The sequence below is a fragment of the Brassica napus genome, chromosome A9 (assembly GCF_020379485.1).
Source record: "Brassica napus cultivar Da-Ae chromosome A9, Da-Ae, whole genome shotgun sequence".
NCBI lineage: Eukaryota > Viridiplantae > Streptophyta > Magnoliopsida > Brassicales > Brassicaceae > Brassica > Brassica napus.
The window spans coordinates 27,638,541-27,652,874 of NC_063442.1; the positions used below are offsets into that span (position 1 = coordinate 27,638,541).

The following is a 14,334-nucleotide window of genomic DNA, read 5'->3' on the forward strand; positions in this document are numbered from 1 at the left end:
ATATATATATAAGTCTTTATTTACTCTCACATTTTTTTTTAAAATTCAAATATATTTAAATTACACCAATAAATAAAACAATATAATTTTAAAATTATAATCTCTTTTGATCAATAACCGGATTATCACTTAGTAGAGTGATTAAAACAGTGTAACTTTCCTAATTCACCCAAAACCATCTATAATTCATTGAAAATCGAATCAGTTAAAATCATCTCAATTGAATACACCTACCAGAAACAAATTGTGAGAGTTTTGGTTTAGGAACTCGACACAAAAGTTACTTTCAAATGATTTTACACAGGCCCATTATAAAGCCCGTTTCCTCGACCAGTTTTGCCATTATTTACTAGAAAACATAAGATAACATAACAACTAATAAAAAGAAGTGTCATTAGGACATATACAGATTCTACACGAAAGATTTGCGGCAGTTACTTCAATAAAATAGACAGATACTTTTGCAGTCGTACTATTATTTTCCCAAAAGTAATAACTACGTCTTCTTCCCGATTACCAAAAAGAGCTTAAAGATTCGCGACGAAGCAACACAACAAACCGTATATCTATCGCCCTCTTGTTCTGTAAGGATACGATCTTCGCTTTTCTTTAAACTCTCGATCAGCTCTGTTTCTTCACCGATTTATCCCCTTCTCTGCTCTAGGGTTTGCTTCAATGAATCTTGAATTTGGATCTTGTTTCAGTTTTACTGGAATCAGAAAAGTTTAATGAGTCTTAGTGTCAGTGATGATGCTTTGATTTTCAAGATTCTTTGTTTTCAGGTTGAACAAGAAGAACCAAAGTACTTCCCACTGATAATTGGAGTGTTCTTGAAAGAAGAAGAAGACGATGCAGAGGGTTAGGGTTTCATCCCAAAGAGCAGCTGTGCACAAGCTTGGCGATTCTCAGATGACACTATCTCCCAAATTCAGAGTAGCTGCCTCGGTTCAATCACCACTGTTCGATAGATCATCGGAACAAGAACTGTCTCTTACCGGAGAACCGTTGATTCCCGGTTTACCAGACGATGTCGCTCTTAACTGCCTCTTACGGGTCCCAGTCGAAAGCCACGTCTCGAGTAGATCCGTCTGCAAGAGATGGCACTTCTTGTTCTGTGCTAAAGAGACGTTTTTCGCCAGGCGCAAGGAGTTCGGTTTTAAAGAACCGTGGCTGTTCGTGGTCGGGTTCAGTAGATGCACAGGGAAGATCCAGTGGAAGGTTTTGGATTTGAGGAATCTCACTTGGCACGAGATCCCTGCGATGCCTTGTAGAGACAAAGTGTGTCCTCACGGGTTTAGATCGGTCTCAATGCCGAGTGAAGGCACTATGTTTGTCTGCGGAGGAATGGTTTCTGATTCTGATTGTCCTCTCGACTTGGTGTTGAAGTACGACATGGTAAGGAACCACTGGACAGTCACTAACAAGATGATAACGGCTAGATCGTTCTTTGGTAGTGGTGTGATAGACGGGAAGATATACGCAGCTGGTGGAAACTCTGCGGATATGTTCGAGCTCGACACTGCAGAGGTTTTGAACCCTTTGGATGGGAAGTGGCGGTCTGTTTCCAACATGGTTACACAGATGGCGTCTTACGACGCAGCGGTTTTAAACGGGAGGCTTTTGGTGACGGAAGGATGGTTATGGCCCTTCTTTGTATCCCCTAGAGGTCAGGTTTACGACCCGAGGACGGATCAGTGGGAGACAATGGCTATGGGGTTGAGAGAAGGATGGACGGGGACGAGTGTGGTGATTTATGATCGGTTGTTTATAGTGTCGGAGTTGGAGAGGATGAAGATGAAGGTTTATGATTCGGTTACGGATTCATGGGAAACGGTTAATGGACCGGAGTTGCCTGAGAAGATTTGTAGACCGTTTGCGGTTAACTGTTATGGGAACAGAGTGTATGTGGTTGGTCGGAACCTTCATCTTGCGGTTGGGAGTATTTGGAGGTCGGAGAGTAAGTTTGGTGTGAGGTGGGAAGTAGTTGAGTCGCCGGAGCGTTATGGGGATTTAACTCCGTCCAATTCTCAGATTCTCTTTGCTTAAAGGAGGTGGATGATGAATCTGTTTGGTTTGTGAACCATATATGTGTTTGTAAAAGTTAAATTGTATCAGTGTCATGGTTATGTTTGTGCTCTTGTATTATATCCATAAGTGTGTATAATCTGTGTATGTTATAACTTATAAGTGTTAGATAATACTTATGTTTCGAACATGTAAAATTTTAAACTCAGTTTTAGTTTGAAAATAAACATCATTTTAAGATTTAATTCGAAATTGGATATGCAAACAACTAATTTTTCTCTACCTTAATTTATATAAAAATTTGTACAAATATAATCTACTCTGTTAGTTTGCTATCAGAGTTAGAGGGATAGAGTTGGGGCGCAAAGAAGCAGTTAGACAATACTGAAATCTTCGATATATGAGAAAAAAAAAAAAAAAAAAAAAAAGATATATGAGAAAATGGTAAACCTATATTCAAGTTGACATTTCCACCTATGTGTTTACTAGATTTTGATCAGCGCTTCGAAAGCGCAGATTTTGTTTGATAAACAAAGTTTGATATGAATTAATATTCTATAATTTTTATATTATTATGTTATAAAGTCGTATTATATCGAATAAAAAAATTTGTTAATAGTTATAAAATTTATGAATTAGTTTATGTGAGATTTTGTATGTACACTTTTATGAACTTTCTCTTAGGCATAGGTATTTTTCTCAGATCCAAAAAGCTGAACCGAAACCAACACGGAAATAAATGATCGGGTCCAAAATCGAGTAAACTACACATTGGCATTTTTTGGATCCGCAGATCTTTGTTCGAGTCGGGTATCCAAAGTACTTGAATATTTTGTGTATATTATGTATATTTGGGTATTTCAGATTCTTTTAAGTATTATAGAAATTTTTAAGTTTTAGATTCGGATTTCGGTTATAGTTTCGGGTTTGGGTAAAATTTCAAATTATATTTCGGGGATTCGAATAAAACTTTGGATATTTTTGGTTCTTCAGATAAAATTTTGGTTTTTGGGTATTTGAATATTTTCAGATATTTGTTTAGATTTTCGTGTTTTGACTTTTTCAGGATTTCAAGTACATTAAGTATTTTCGGGTCCTAATTACCTAACTGATCCGAACCTATTTTGTACCAAAATTACATATATTTTATAGATATTTGAATTATAGACTCGAAACAAACCGGATCCAAAAGAACATATACAAACCCAATATAGACCTACATTATTGCATAACAACCATAATGTTAAGTGATAAAATATTTTACAAAATCTAATTTTTTGTTATATTTAAATATTATTTTATTTTTATTAGTATTAATCTATTATAAAATTTATCTATTTTCTTTTAATTTAGATTTGAAGTTAATTTTATAATAATATTTATTTATTCATTTATTTATTTATAGCCGAAGTCCTAGTTTGGTATAAAATTATTCAAATAGTTTTGAGAAGAAGCTATGGTGTTCGTTGGTTGAATTTTTAATTTTGAGATTTGAAGACTATGTTTTTCTTTTGTAACTCGATTTGAAGAATATGTTCTAGGTTGTTTATTGCTGTTTCTTAATGATGTAGGTCGAAGAAGAAAAACCAAAAGTTATAGAGCTTTTTGGGTGGGGATAGAAGTCATTGCTATCATATATAGAAATGGTATTTATTTGATGTGTAATACTATTAAGCTAGATTAAGACCCGCGCCTTGCGCGGAATGAACATTATATATATAAATTATTTTATATATTATATGTTTATAACATATTATAAAATAATAAATATATATTGAATAATTAAAAAGTCATTATCTACTACTTATATAATTAAATTGGTGCGAACATATAAATAAATTTTATAAATCGAAAAAATATTTTTTCTATTTGATATGATATATAATTAAATTTAAATGATAGTAACATATATATGGTATATTTTAATATTAATATTTATTAGATGATGCTTTTTGCTCATATTTTTTTATCATTTGTATCTGTTATAGCAAAAAGTCTAAATTAGTGATAACAAAATTTTTACCGTGGTATTAATTTTTTAAGTAATTTATAATATTTTAAAAAATTAAGTTGTCAATATTTTTTCAAATTTTTTATCAAAAAAATGTTCAAAGTAAATTTCAAAATTAAGATATTTATGTATTTTTATATAGCATATAGTTTAATTTAAAATGATACATATATTTATATATCTTTTATTTTTTATTATTATTAAATAAAACTTTCAACTTATATTATTTTTTAATTATTTGTATCATGTCATAACAAAATTTTTAAATATTAGATTACAAAATTTGAATGTGAAACTTTTAACAGTTTTAGTAATTTATACTCGTTTTTAAAAATTCAAAATATAATATATAAATAATTTTTTTAATTTTTATTATATGGTTACTGTGATTGTTTAATTTATTTTAACAGCTTAAAATTAAGCAAATATAATTATAATACACACTTATTTTTATCAAATCTTTATTATTCAAAATCATTAATTGTCATATATACTTTAGTCACATTAGGCAATTCCGTAATCTTATTTAAGGAAATAATGAAGCACATTAATAATGTATTTATTGTGGTTTAATAAAAAACTTATTATATATTTAGATGGACCAACTTATTTCTCTAAGGATTCTAAGAATCATTCTAGTGATGACACGTGGCTACAAAAAAATGTTGCAATGTTTCTCAAATAATATATATGGGATGTATATGATCGGTTTTATTTGATGTGATATTATACTATTAAATGTATATGAATTTCATGGAAACATAAGTAATTGCTGCGGTCATCAATATACTTAGAAAATGTAATTATTTAATGTGTTACTAGATTTTGACCCGCGCTTGGAAAGCGCGGGTTTGTTTTCGAAATTAAATATAAATTTTTGATGAATTTATGTATAAGAGTATAAGTTTAAGTACATTTATTCGAAATCTCAAATCGAATTGTATCAAACTGAAAAAAAGAACCGAGCAGATCATATATCTTTAGAACCCAAAATTAAAATCAAACCAAAAACTGAATGGGTACCGGAATATTTAAAGTACAAATTATAGATTCACAAATATTAATGATCATGACTAATAGTGCATCAATACCATTTAAATGGTGAGAAGAAATTTCTTTTTTAAAATTATTGAACTCTTTTTAGTGGAGTACATATATGATTTATAAACGAATTAAGATATAAGAAATATTTTTATATTCGATCCAGATCTGTGATCGAACTGGTAAATATAGTGGTCGTATATAATCCGGACTGGTTTATGTTTTTCATGTAGCATTATGTCAGATTTTTTACAAACTCATATGTTTCCACAAAATTTGTATTCATTGAAAACTTATTAATTAAAATCTAATAAAACCAAAAAATTCGCTAATCCGTGGACCGACACCGATTAACCCGGTAAAACCATAATTTTAATACCTTTTAAACATTTCATATACTTTACAATACTACAAAAAACTGAATAAACTATTTTATTTGTCATATAAATAAATTTATTGTATTTATGTTATGCATTTTAATTTATAATTTTTGTATTGATCAATACTATTACAATTTAAATGTATATTGTTTATTTATTTTGTTTAGAAGCATACAATGGGTTTACACCTATTAATAAAATTAAAATTAAGATTGATACAATGAGAAATTTTTAATAGATCATGAATGCAAATAATTAAATTAATTAATGGGTATGTATAGTCTTTATCCCAAAACCCAAAATACCAAATTTTCATCAATGAGAATTAATTTTTTTTTTTTGTAATTTTCAGAACATTTTGTAAAATAGTCATTTTCATTAAAAGAAGAAAAATAATATTATAGGTATTATTTGTCAGTGTTTCAGAATGTATTATTTGTTAACTTATATTTTTGTAGTTGTTAGTATATTTAAGAGTCATTAGATTTGGTAATCATAGTTGGATTAAATATGATTGATCTTGTTTAATATAGTATTCTCGTATAGTTTAAGAAGTTGCTACATATTCTTTTGATTTCTTTATCACAATAATCGTGATCCCACTCTATTAGGGTTTTAGTTTTTTTTATGGTAACAGAAAAAAATAAATATGCATAGTTAGTTATTAATCACATATAGTTAGAATAATTAATTGTATAACTAAAAATATAATAACTTGTTATAGATAGGTCCAACAACCTTATATATAGGAGAAGACCAAAATATAATAAAAAGAAAAGGTCCAAACAACTTTCATAGGTAGATTTCTCAAGACTGCTTCCCTTTTAATAGAATAGATACTATTAATATGAATCGATAACAGCTTTAATATTACTGTATAGTTAAGAGCTTTAACACTACCATATAGTTAGATATAATTAGGAAAATATTATGTGAGACCAAAAATATTGTTAGTTAATGAAAGGGTGCAGCAACATTTTATAGGTATATTTTTTAAAATTTTTTCCCTTTTAGTAGTATAGATTTGGGTTTGTTAAATTTTTGTAGATTGAAAAATGGAAGAAAGATTTTGAAGAAAAAGAAAATATAAGAAAAATGGAGGAGATCAATCAACCATGTTTGGTTTACAAGCAAAGATCAAGGAACGAAACATTAAGAACAAAACCATTCAAGAAAAGGTAAATTATATTTACCATAACCACAAGAGGAACATAGGTTAGTACATTTTCATCTTTTCTGAAACCATCACATACCAATTTTTTTGATAGGTTGAGGAGCTTGAATCGCAGCTGCGGGAAGAGAGGAAGCTGGCTTAAGAACATGTAGTCACCAAGATTGCTGAAAAGCCACCGAACAACAGAACCGGGATGAAAGCAACACATCAGCAACACATCAAAGAAACTTACCACTTGCACACATACTGTTGGGAAGTTACAAGAGCGCCAGTGAAACCTCAGCTTCGAAACAAAATGAAAACCAGTTTACTATATGTTTATTAACAAGATAATGTATATCGAAGCAAATTAGAAGACTTAGTTTGCATAATGAACTTAAGCTTGATAATAAGAACATGTCCAATGGGAGGTTGCTTTTTTTATAGAGTTCTTAGGAAAGTTAAATATTAAAATAATAACAAAGAGAGAGAGAGAGAGAGAGTGTGTCTGTCAGGTAAAGTTCTCTGCACATGATTTTCAAAAACTGTTTTAAAACTTGTATTGCCTTATGTGATAATATAAATGGTTTTATCATTTACAAATAAAATAAATTTAATCAGAAATTTTTATTATGTTATCCTCTTCATATTAAAAGAGAAGCATTGTCATTTAATGTGTTCACATTACATTTGTCATGTAGCAGTCTCACAGCGATTAGAGAACGAGTAAGCTAATGTGTCACGTGCAGTGAGCTTATCAGCCAAACTCGACATAAAACGTTCACATGCACGGTTCTACAAGGTATACAAAAGTTATATATAGAAAAACAATTTACAAAAAATTCACTATTGTCTAGGCTTATTTTATTTTTACTTAATTTATTTTAATAGAATATTATCTTTCATGTGTTATTTTGCACAAGAATGTCTTTTAATGTTAATTACGGTATATTTATATATTTATAAATCACCTTTATATATTTTTTGCATACACATACAAGTAAGAGTGGGCACGAATCGGATATTCGAGTCATGGCTATCTAGATATATGGTGTTGGGATATCTAGAAAAAATAGATTTTAACCGGTTTTGATCCGTAAAAATAAATAAAAATCTAAAATAATAAAATTTTATTACAAAAAAAACTTATTTACTTTTTTTAATACTAATTCCAAATTTAATAAATTTAGTAAATAAAAACATTGTAAAACTTATATAGAATATATTTTTTATATAACTTATATATAATTCATTAATATATGTATTTATAAGCATATAACGGATCGGATCGAATATTCATTTTTAAAAATATTAGTATTTTTGATTAGCATTGTTTTTTTGGATATTGCATATTAATATTTGGTTTTCTTCGTAGAGTTACGGATATCCAAATTTTTTGTTCGAATCGAAAAGGATAACAAATCAAATCAAAATTTACGGATACTTTTCCCAACTCTACATTCATGTGCAAATTAACGTGAACACCTATATAACTAAATATTCACTACAATTGAGGATTCTAATTCTTTTGGAAGCTGAAATATATATATTTTTTTAATGTTTTCATTCACCATCAAATAAATTGTAATGAAATGATTTGTCTTAATAATTGTATTTTCTTTTTCTTCAATTATCATATAGATCTTATTTGATTTTTTCATGCATTTATAAATTATAATATGAAAACATTGGTTTACATCAGGACTGTCTAAAATTCATATAACATGAAACCAAACAAATAATAGTAGTTTTTGGTTATTATTGAAAAATATAAAACCTCAATCATTTTAACTGAATAAACATAATAAATATTAATTTAAAATGGTAGTTATATTTTAATATATTAAAAACAAAAAAAATAACGTAAAACCAAACCGATATCCAGATTATAAGGACTTAATATCTTCTTATCTTAAGAAATAATGCAATCAATAATCTCATTCCACGCAAGGCGTGGATTATTACCTAGTTACTATTATTATATAATGGTTTATATACTGAGTTATGTGAGACTTTAAAAACTCCATTGTTCCCCTTAAGATTAGGGCTCCGGTTGGGTTTTGGCTTTATAGGCGTTGACCTAATTCTAAAGTTCTTAAATTCTATTTTTCACCAATCAGATTTTTTCTAATCTTAAGGGTTCTAAAGTTTTCAAAGTCATTTTTTATTTCTCTCTATTCCTTTTCAAAAGAATGCTTAAAGCCTCATTCACGTGGCTTTACATATAACTTTTGGTTTCATGTATATTTTGTCTTTATTATTCGCATAATTTTATATTTATAATATACTAAGATTTAAAATATTATTTACTGTTTTTATGATTTTGATTATTAATTTTTCACTTTCAATATTTAAATTAATACTAACAGTTTTAACAGCCAAAATATTTCTACAACCAATACTTCAAAGCAACAGTCTAAATCCAAAGTCCGTACCAGTTGGACCCTTGATATTGTCATATTGATCATGACATTTATGTACGAACGTGAGAAGACGTCGAAGGTGCATTTTTGCATATGTAATTGTTTCAAATTAAATATAATAAATTGCTTTGCCAAACAAGTTAAATATAATAAGATATTACTTAATGTGTGTATATTTTTCTATATGAACGACATGTAGAAAATGTTAAATATGTGAAATATTAGTATGAACATTTTTTTTATCTTCTGGATGGAAAATATAATGACATGTAGAAAATATTAGTATGAACATTTGTTATGGAAGAATTTTCATGTTTACTACATTGTTAGTAGCACTGATAGGTTTTAACCTAATTATCTAAATGCAAGTACACAGTAAAATACGCAGTAGTAATACATGATCGAATCCACAAGGACCGATGACCACTAGCTAAAGCGATAAAATAAATTTGTCTGTTTGGTTTTCAGTTACTTAATTCAAATAAGGAAGAGCAAGCGAGCAAAAGACAATTAAAACGAGTTTGTAAACAGTTAAAACAAGCGTTGGACATTGGAATTTCTCAGGGATCTCTCTTCAGTAATGATCATGCAACAAGCAGATAGAAAAACAAAATACAACAACGTCTCAAACTTAAATCACAATATTAAAGTTAACCTACTTTTGTAGCGCTAACACTCTATGCTGAGAATACTAAATACTAGCTTCCACTGTATATCTGATTTTGAACAAGCTTTAGGTTCAGGTTTGATCAGTTCACAAGGTGCAGTAACATCAACTTCTGTTGGTTACAAAAACCTTGCTCATCTACTGATATTTCTGGAATTCATAAAACAGTTTCGGTGCGATTAAATTCCTAGAATTAGAGGCCAGGTGATCAGACAAGTCTCAGCCTTTGACAAAGATCCAAAACATAAATCCCTAGTCTAACAGTTTTCTAGATCAATATATTGAGAAATCCCCTATAAGAACCCCTTAACCCAACTAGAAGACTACTCACTCATATTCAGGCAATAATAAAACGAAATCATAGAAGAAAACATCATGAAATTGTATTAAAAATGAGAAAGGGTTAAGAAGATCTTCTCCAAATGAGTACAAGAAGAATCCTCTTCCAAAAATCTACAAAATAATCCAAATGAGTTACAAATCTCTCAAGTCTCTCTAGTCGTCAGGAACCATAACAGATCAAAAGATACAGAATAATATCAAGTCTTTAGGTTTATGGGTCTTCAAAACGCGTATTTTTGCAAAAATAGAAAGTTGCCCCGCTGTGGCAAAGATTAGGTGATCCATGATATACGGAGCGGGCGCTCCAAGTCAGAGAACATGCGCTCCAGGTAACACAGAGCGGGCACTCTGTCATAGTTCCAGCATAGTTTGAACAGTGGTCCGTTTCGCCCCAAAATCCTCTACAAATGAGTTTTTTTTTTCACAAACTAACATGTAATGTAACATGTAAATTATACTGAAGAATAACAAAAAAAGCACCGAGAAGACCAAAATACCTTCAAAAATCCATCATTCTTTGTTCCAAAATGAGTTTGAAAGTGTTAAGAACACGAAACATCAACCATTATTCATGTTTACCACCACTAAATAGACATTTTCAAAAGCTATAAAAAAAAGATATGTTTTCAAAAATAATTTATTCATTAAGATGCAAAAGACTGTTATACTCTTGCTTTTTATATATAATAAATAATATTTAAATAAATAAGTACAAAACATATAAAATATTTATGTTTTCGAATTATACTTTTACATATTCGAACTTCTTATAAAAAAAGTTTTGAATTTTTTTTAAATTGTTTTTATTATTTTTTCAAATTTTCTTTTCTTTTCGAAATTCAAAAATTATTATTGAAATATATTTTCAGAATTTTTTTAAGTATTTACTTATATATATATATTAGAATCATAAACTCCACATTAAAAACTCTACCACATCCCTCAACTATAAACCCTAAGTCTAGATTAGTTATAGATGTTTTTTTCTCTTTAAAAGTGAGGATAAAAATGGTTAAGATAAACCTGAAAAGTAGTATTATGAATGTAGTATTTAAATTTCTCTTTATTTTATCTTTTGGATGAAGTTATATTAGTATGAACATTTATCTTTTAGTTTCACTAATTTGTGAAATAGTAGTATGAACATTTATTTTATCTTTTGGATGGAAAATATAACGAGATGTAGAAAATGTATTTACTCTAACATATGGAATTGTTTGTAGTAAATGATAAATTATATGAATATGAAATTTAACAATTTTGTATTATTGAATTAGTGATGTACATATTTTCAAATCAACTTCTTTAAAAGCAATTATATAATAATAATTTGTTTGTTTTCGTTTTATTTGCATGGATGTTTTTTACTATATATTTTTAAAGGCTGTTTTTTTTTTTTGAATAAATGTTAAATTTTATTCATCCAAAAAAACAGCTGTTTTACATTGAAATGAAACTTCAAGCTAAAATGTAAAATATTTGAAAGCTGATTCTAATAAGAGTTTATCTACTACCAAACCACATTCTCAACCCTCCTTCCAATTTGTGACCTCCTTGACGTTTAATCAAGAATGTTCGACGGGCCGACACCAAACCGACTAATCCCTTGGAAATCTATTTACCAGTGACATCAAGCCCGATTGCTCTACATGGGAGTTAGAGACTCACGCCACCTACTCACATGAGGATTTAATAATTTTACACTGGATAGGATAGGAATCGATCTTTGGCATGGACCAACATGACAATGGCCATTCCTTGTCCGGTGGAAACCACTACACCAACACAGTGTATTTTTTTTTTCCAAAGGCTGTTGCAGGTGTAATCTATGTAACTATGTTATTAGATGGACAAAGTGACGATTAACTTTCGAATGGTTCATCACAATACAATATAAGTTTAGTTTACTATATCACTTAAGATGAGGGAGCAAAAAAAAGATGACATTAGCACAAATTACTGAATTACATATCATAATTAGTTATACTCTAGCAGGTATGGTCGTTTTTCTTCATTGAGCTTCTTAGAAAGACTCAGTATACCCTAAATATTACAATGCTCCTTCTCCAATGCATCTTCTCACTAATAATAATTTAGATTATACTCTAGAAAATTTACTATATGATTTCCACGACCATATGGCATTCTAGTTCGATAGTTGATTCCAGTTATTATAAGTGTATTCACACATTGCGTATAATAAAAGTTAAACTATGTCGACCATGACTCTAGATAAATAATTTTGATACCTTATAATGTAAATGTGTATACAAGTTGGACCAATCCAGTTTTTGAAATGGATGACAGCCTAAAAGAAACTTACAAAAATCAAAAAGCGTCGAATATGAAAAACACTTTTTCCTCTAATATGAAATCTAACCTTATCGAGCCTCTAAATCAAACCAATAAGCATTCTTGCTTTTCATTCCTCTCATGAGCTTATCTTATCACTTCATAGCCTCGATCACAAAACAAAGAACAAATACAAATATTTTGGCCCATTAATCTGTTAATCTATTAGGAAATATATAAAATCTAACTATATGTTTTGAACTTGGCGCCGCCTAATAAAGAAAATATTGTTTTATTACTAATAGAGCTAAAAGACTCAGTGAACATGTAACTAGCTCTAAATAGATAAATATTGCTAAAACTAGATACCCATGTTCGATATGCTTCTGGTTATGGCCGGTTCTGAATATAATTCACCCAGTCGACATAACCGTTACCTTTCAGAAGTATTGGAGCAGACGCTTCTGGTCTAAAACTCAATTCATTAGAAGACCAAATTAATATGTACCGCAGAGAAAATCAAAACGTACCCTAAGTTATATAACTAATTTACTAATCATGTTTAAAAGTAATTTTATTCATGTTGTTTCAAACGAAAACCTTCAGAATTTGGCTACTGAATTTGGTGATGATGTTTAAGCTATCACACGAATTACTGATATTTATATATATTATAAATTTTAAATATCTTAGTTTCTTGTCTTTGTCGAAATATTGTATGGTTGAAGTAAAGTTGGAGATAACTCTTAAAACATATTGTTGCTCACCAGTAGAAGAAATTTCCACTTTCAAAAGTTCAAATTTATATCACAACAGAATATAAACAAAATTATTCCACCGTCGTGTCTAAATTCCAAGTTCTTAAAGTAGCAAATGAGATTCAAAAGAGCCACATGAAAAAGAAACATCCCTTTACGAAAACACTACACACACATGCACATGCTATTCCCCTATCTTCTCCCCCTAACTTAGCCTTTCATCTATTGTATTTAGACATTTCAATTTAAAATTTTCCTTATCTTTGTCATCTCCTTGTTGCTATAGTTTTGTACATTCACTAAAGTATGTTCCCAGTGGAAATCTTCCTCACTAAGTTAATTTGCACAACATATAAAATTCTAAATCACGTTTGTACGCTAGTATAAAATCTGTGTTAAAAAATTTTTGTATTAGTTACGACATATAATCACTGTAAAATGGTGGCTTACCCACTAATTTATCACAGTTTAAAAATAGCTACGATTAAAATTTACAATTGGAAGATCGTAGCTAAAACATGGTTATAACGAGTCACATTTAACCACTAAAATAATAGTGGTTATCATAGCCACGATTTTTGTATATTCTTTATGTGGCTAAATATTTTTAATAACTATTATTGTAAATAATTAATAAAACTTATTTTTATATATTTTTTATTTATATTAATAACCACAGATAAAACTAATTTCTAAATTGTGGTTATATATAAAAAATATTGGAAAATCATAGTTAAATTAGCCATGATTTAACCACAATTTTTGCCATGAAATTTTTCTGTGATTGTTTTATCTATGGCCACGGCTTTCTCCTGTACAACCACAAAATTTTGGTGGCTTACCGAAACTTTGTTTTTTTTTAAAGGCTTTCATACTTACCGAATTTTTTTGTTAGTGCTATATCTTTATTTTGGGTATTATCGAGTATTCAATTTTTTTTGTCATTAAAATTTATTAATCACAAAAATAATTTTAGAAATTTAATAAGTATTATAATTTGAGTCCAACACGATTTGAAGCCAAATGAAAGTTAAGTAAAAAATCAAATCACAATTAAAAACACATATATGGTAAAAACTCTATGAATCAACTATATTATAATTTTTATATTTATTAATTTAAAGAGTTAATAATGTACAAAATTTCATATTTCCATATTGTTATAGTCTGAAGTATATTTTATGTAAAATAAGACAATAATTGTTTTTAGGTTATATACGTTAATTAAATTTTATATACAAA

At 28.9% G+C, this 14,334-nt stretch overlaps 1 protein-coding gene across 2 annotated transcripts; it reads left to right on the forward strand.

The window, feature by feature from the left end:
• Positions 1 to 362: 362 nt before the first annotated feature.
• On the forward strand, positions 363 to 2,270 carry LOC106367365 (F-box/kelch-repeat protein At1g30090). 2 transcript variants are annotated; one of them, XM_013807128.3, is made up of 2 exons: positions 363 to 584; positions 783 to 2,270. In XM_013807128.3, exon 2 carries the CDS (start codon positions 850 to 852, stop codon positions 2,044 to 2,046), a length of 1,197 nt encoding a protein of 398 aa, XP_013662582.1. In that variant the 5' UTR covers positions 363 to 584; positions 783 to 849; the 3' UTR covers positions 2,047 to 2,270. The 2 variants fall into 2 exon arrangements, with proteins under 2 accessions (XP_013662582.1, XP_022548372.1); XM_022692651.2 differs by having other exon boundaries at positions 400 to 584; positions 768 to 2,270.
• Positions 2,271 to 14,334: the final 12,064 nt, after the last annotated feature.

Excerpts from the sequence above, each read along its gene's own strand:
- LOC106367365 (XM_013807128.3), top strand. The coding sequence starts at position 850 with ATGCAGAGGGTTAGGGTTTCATCCCAAAGAGCAGCTGTGCACAAGCTT.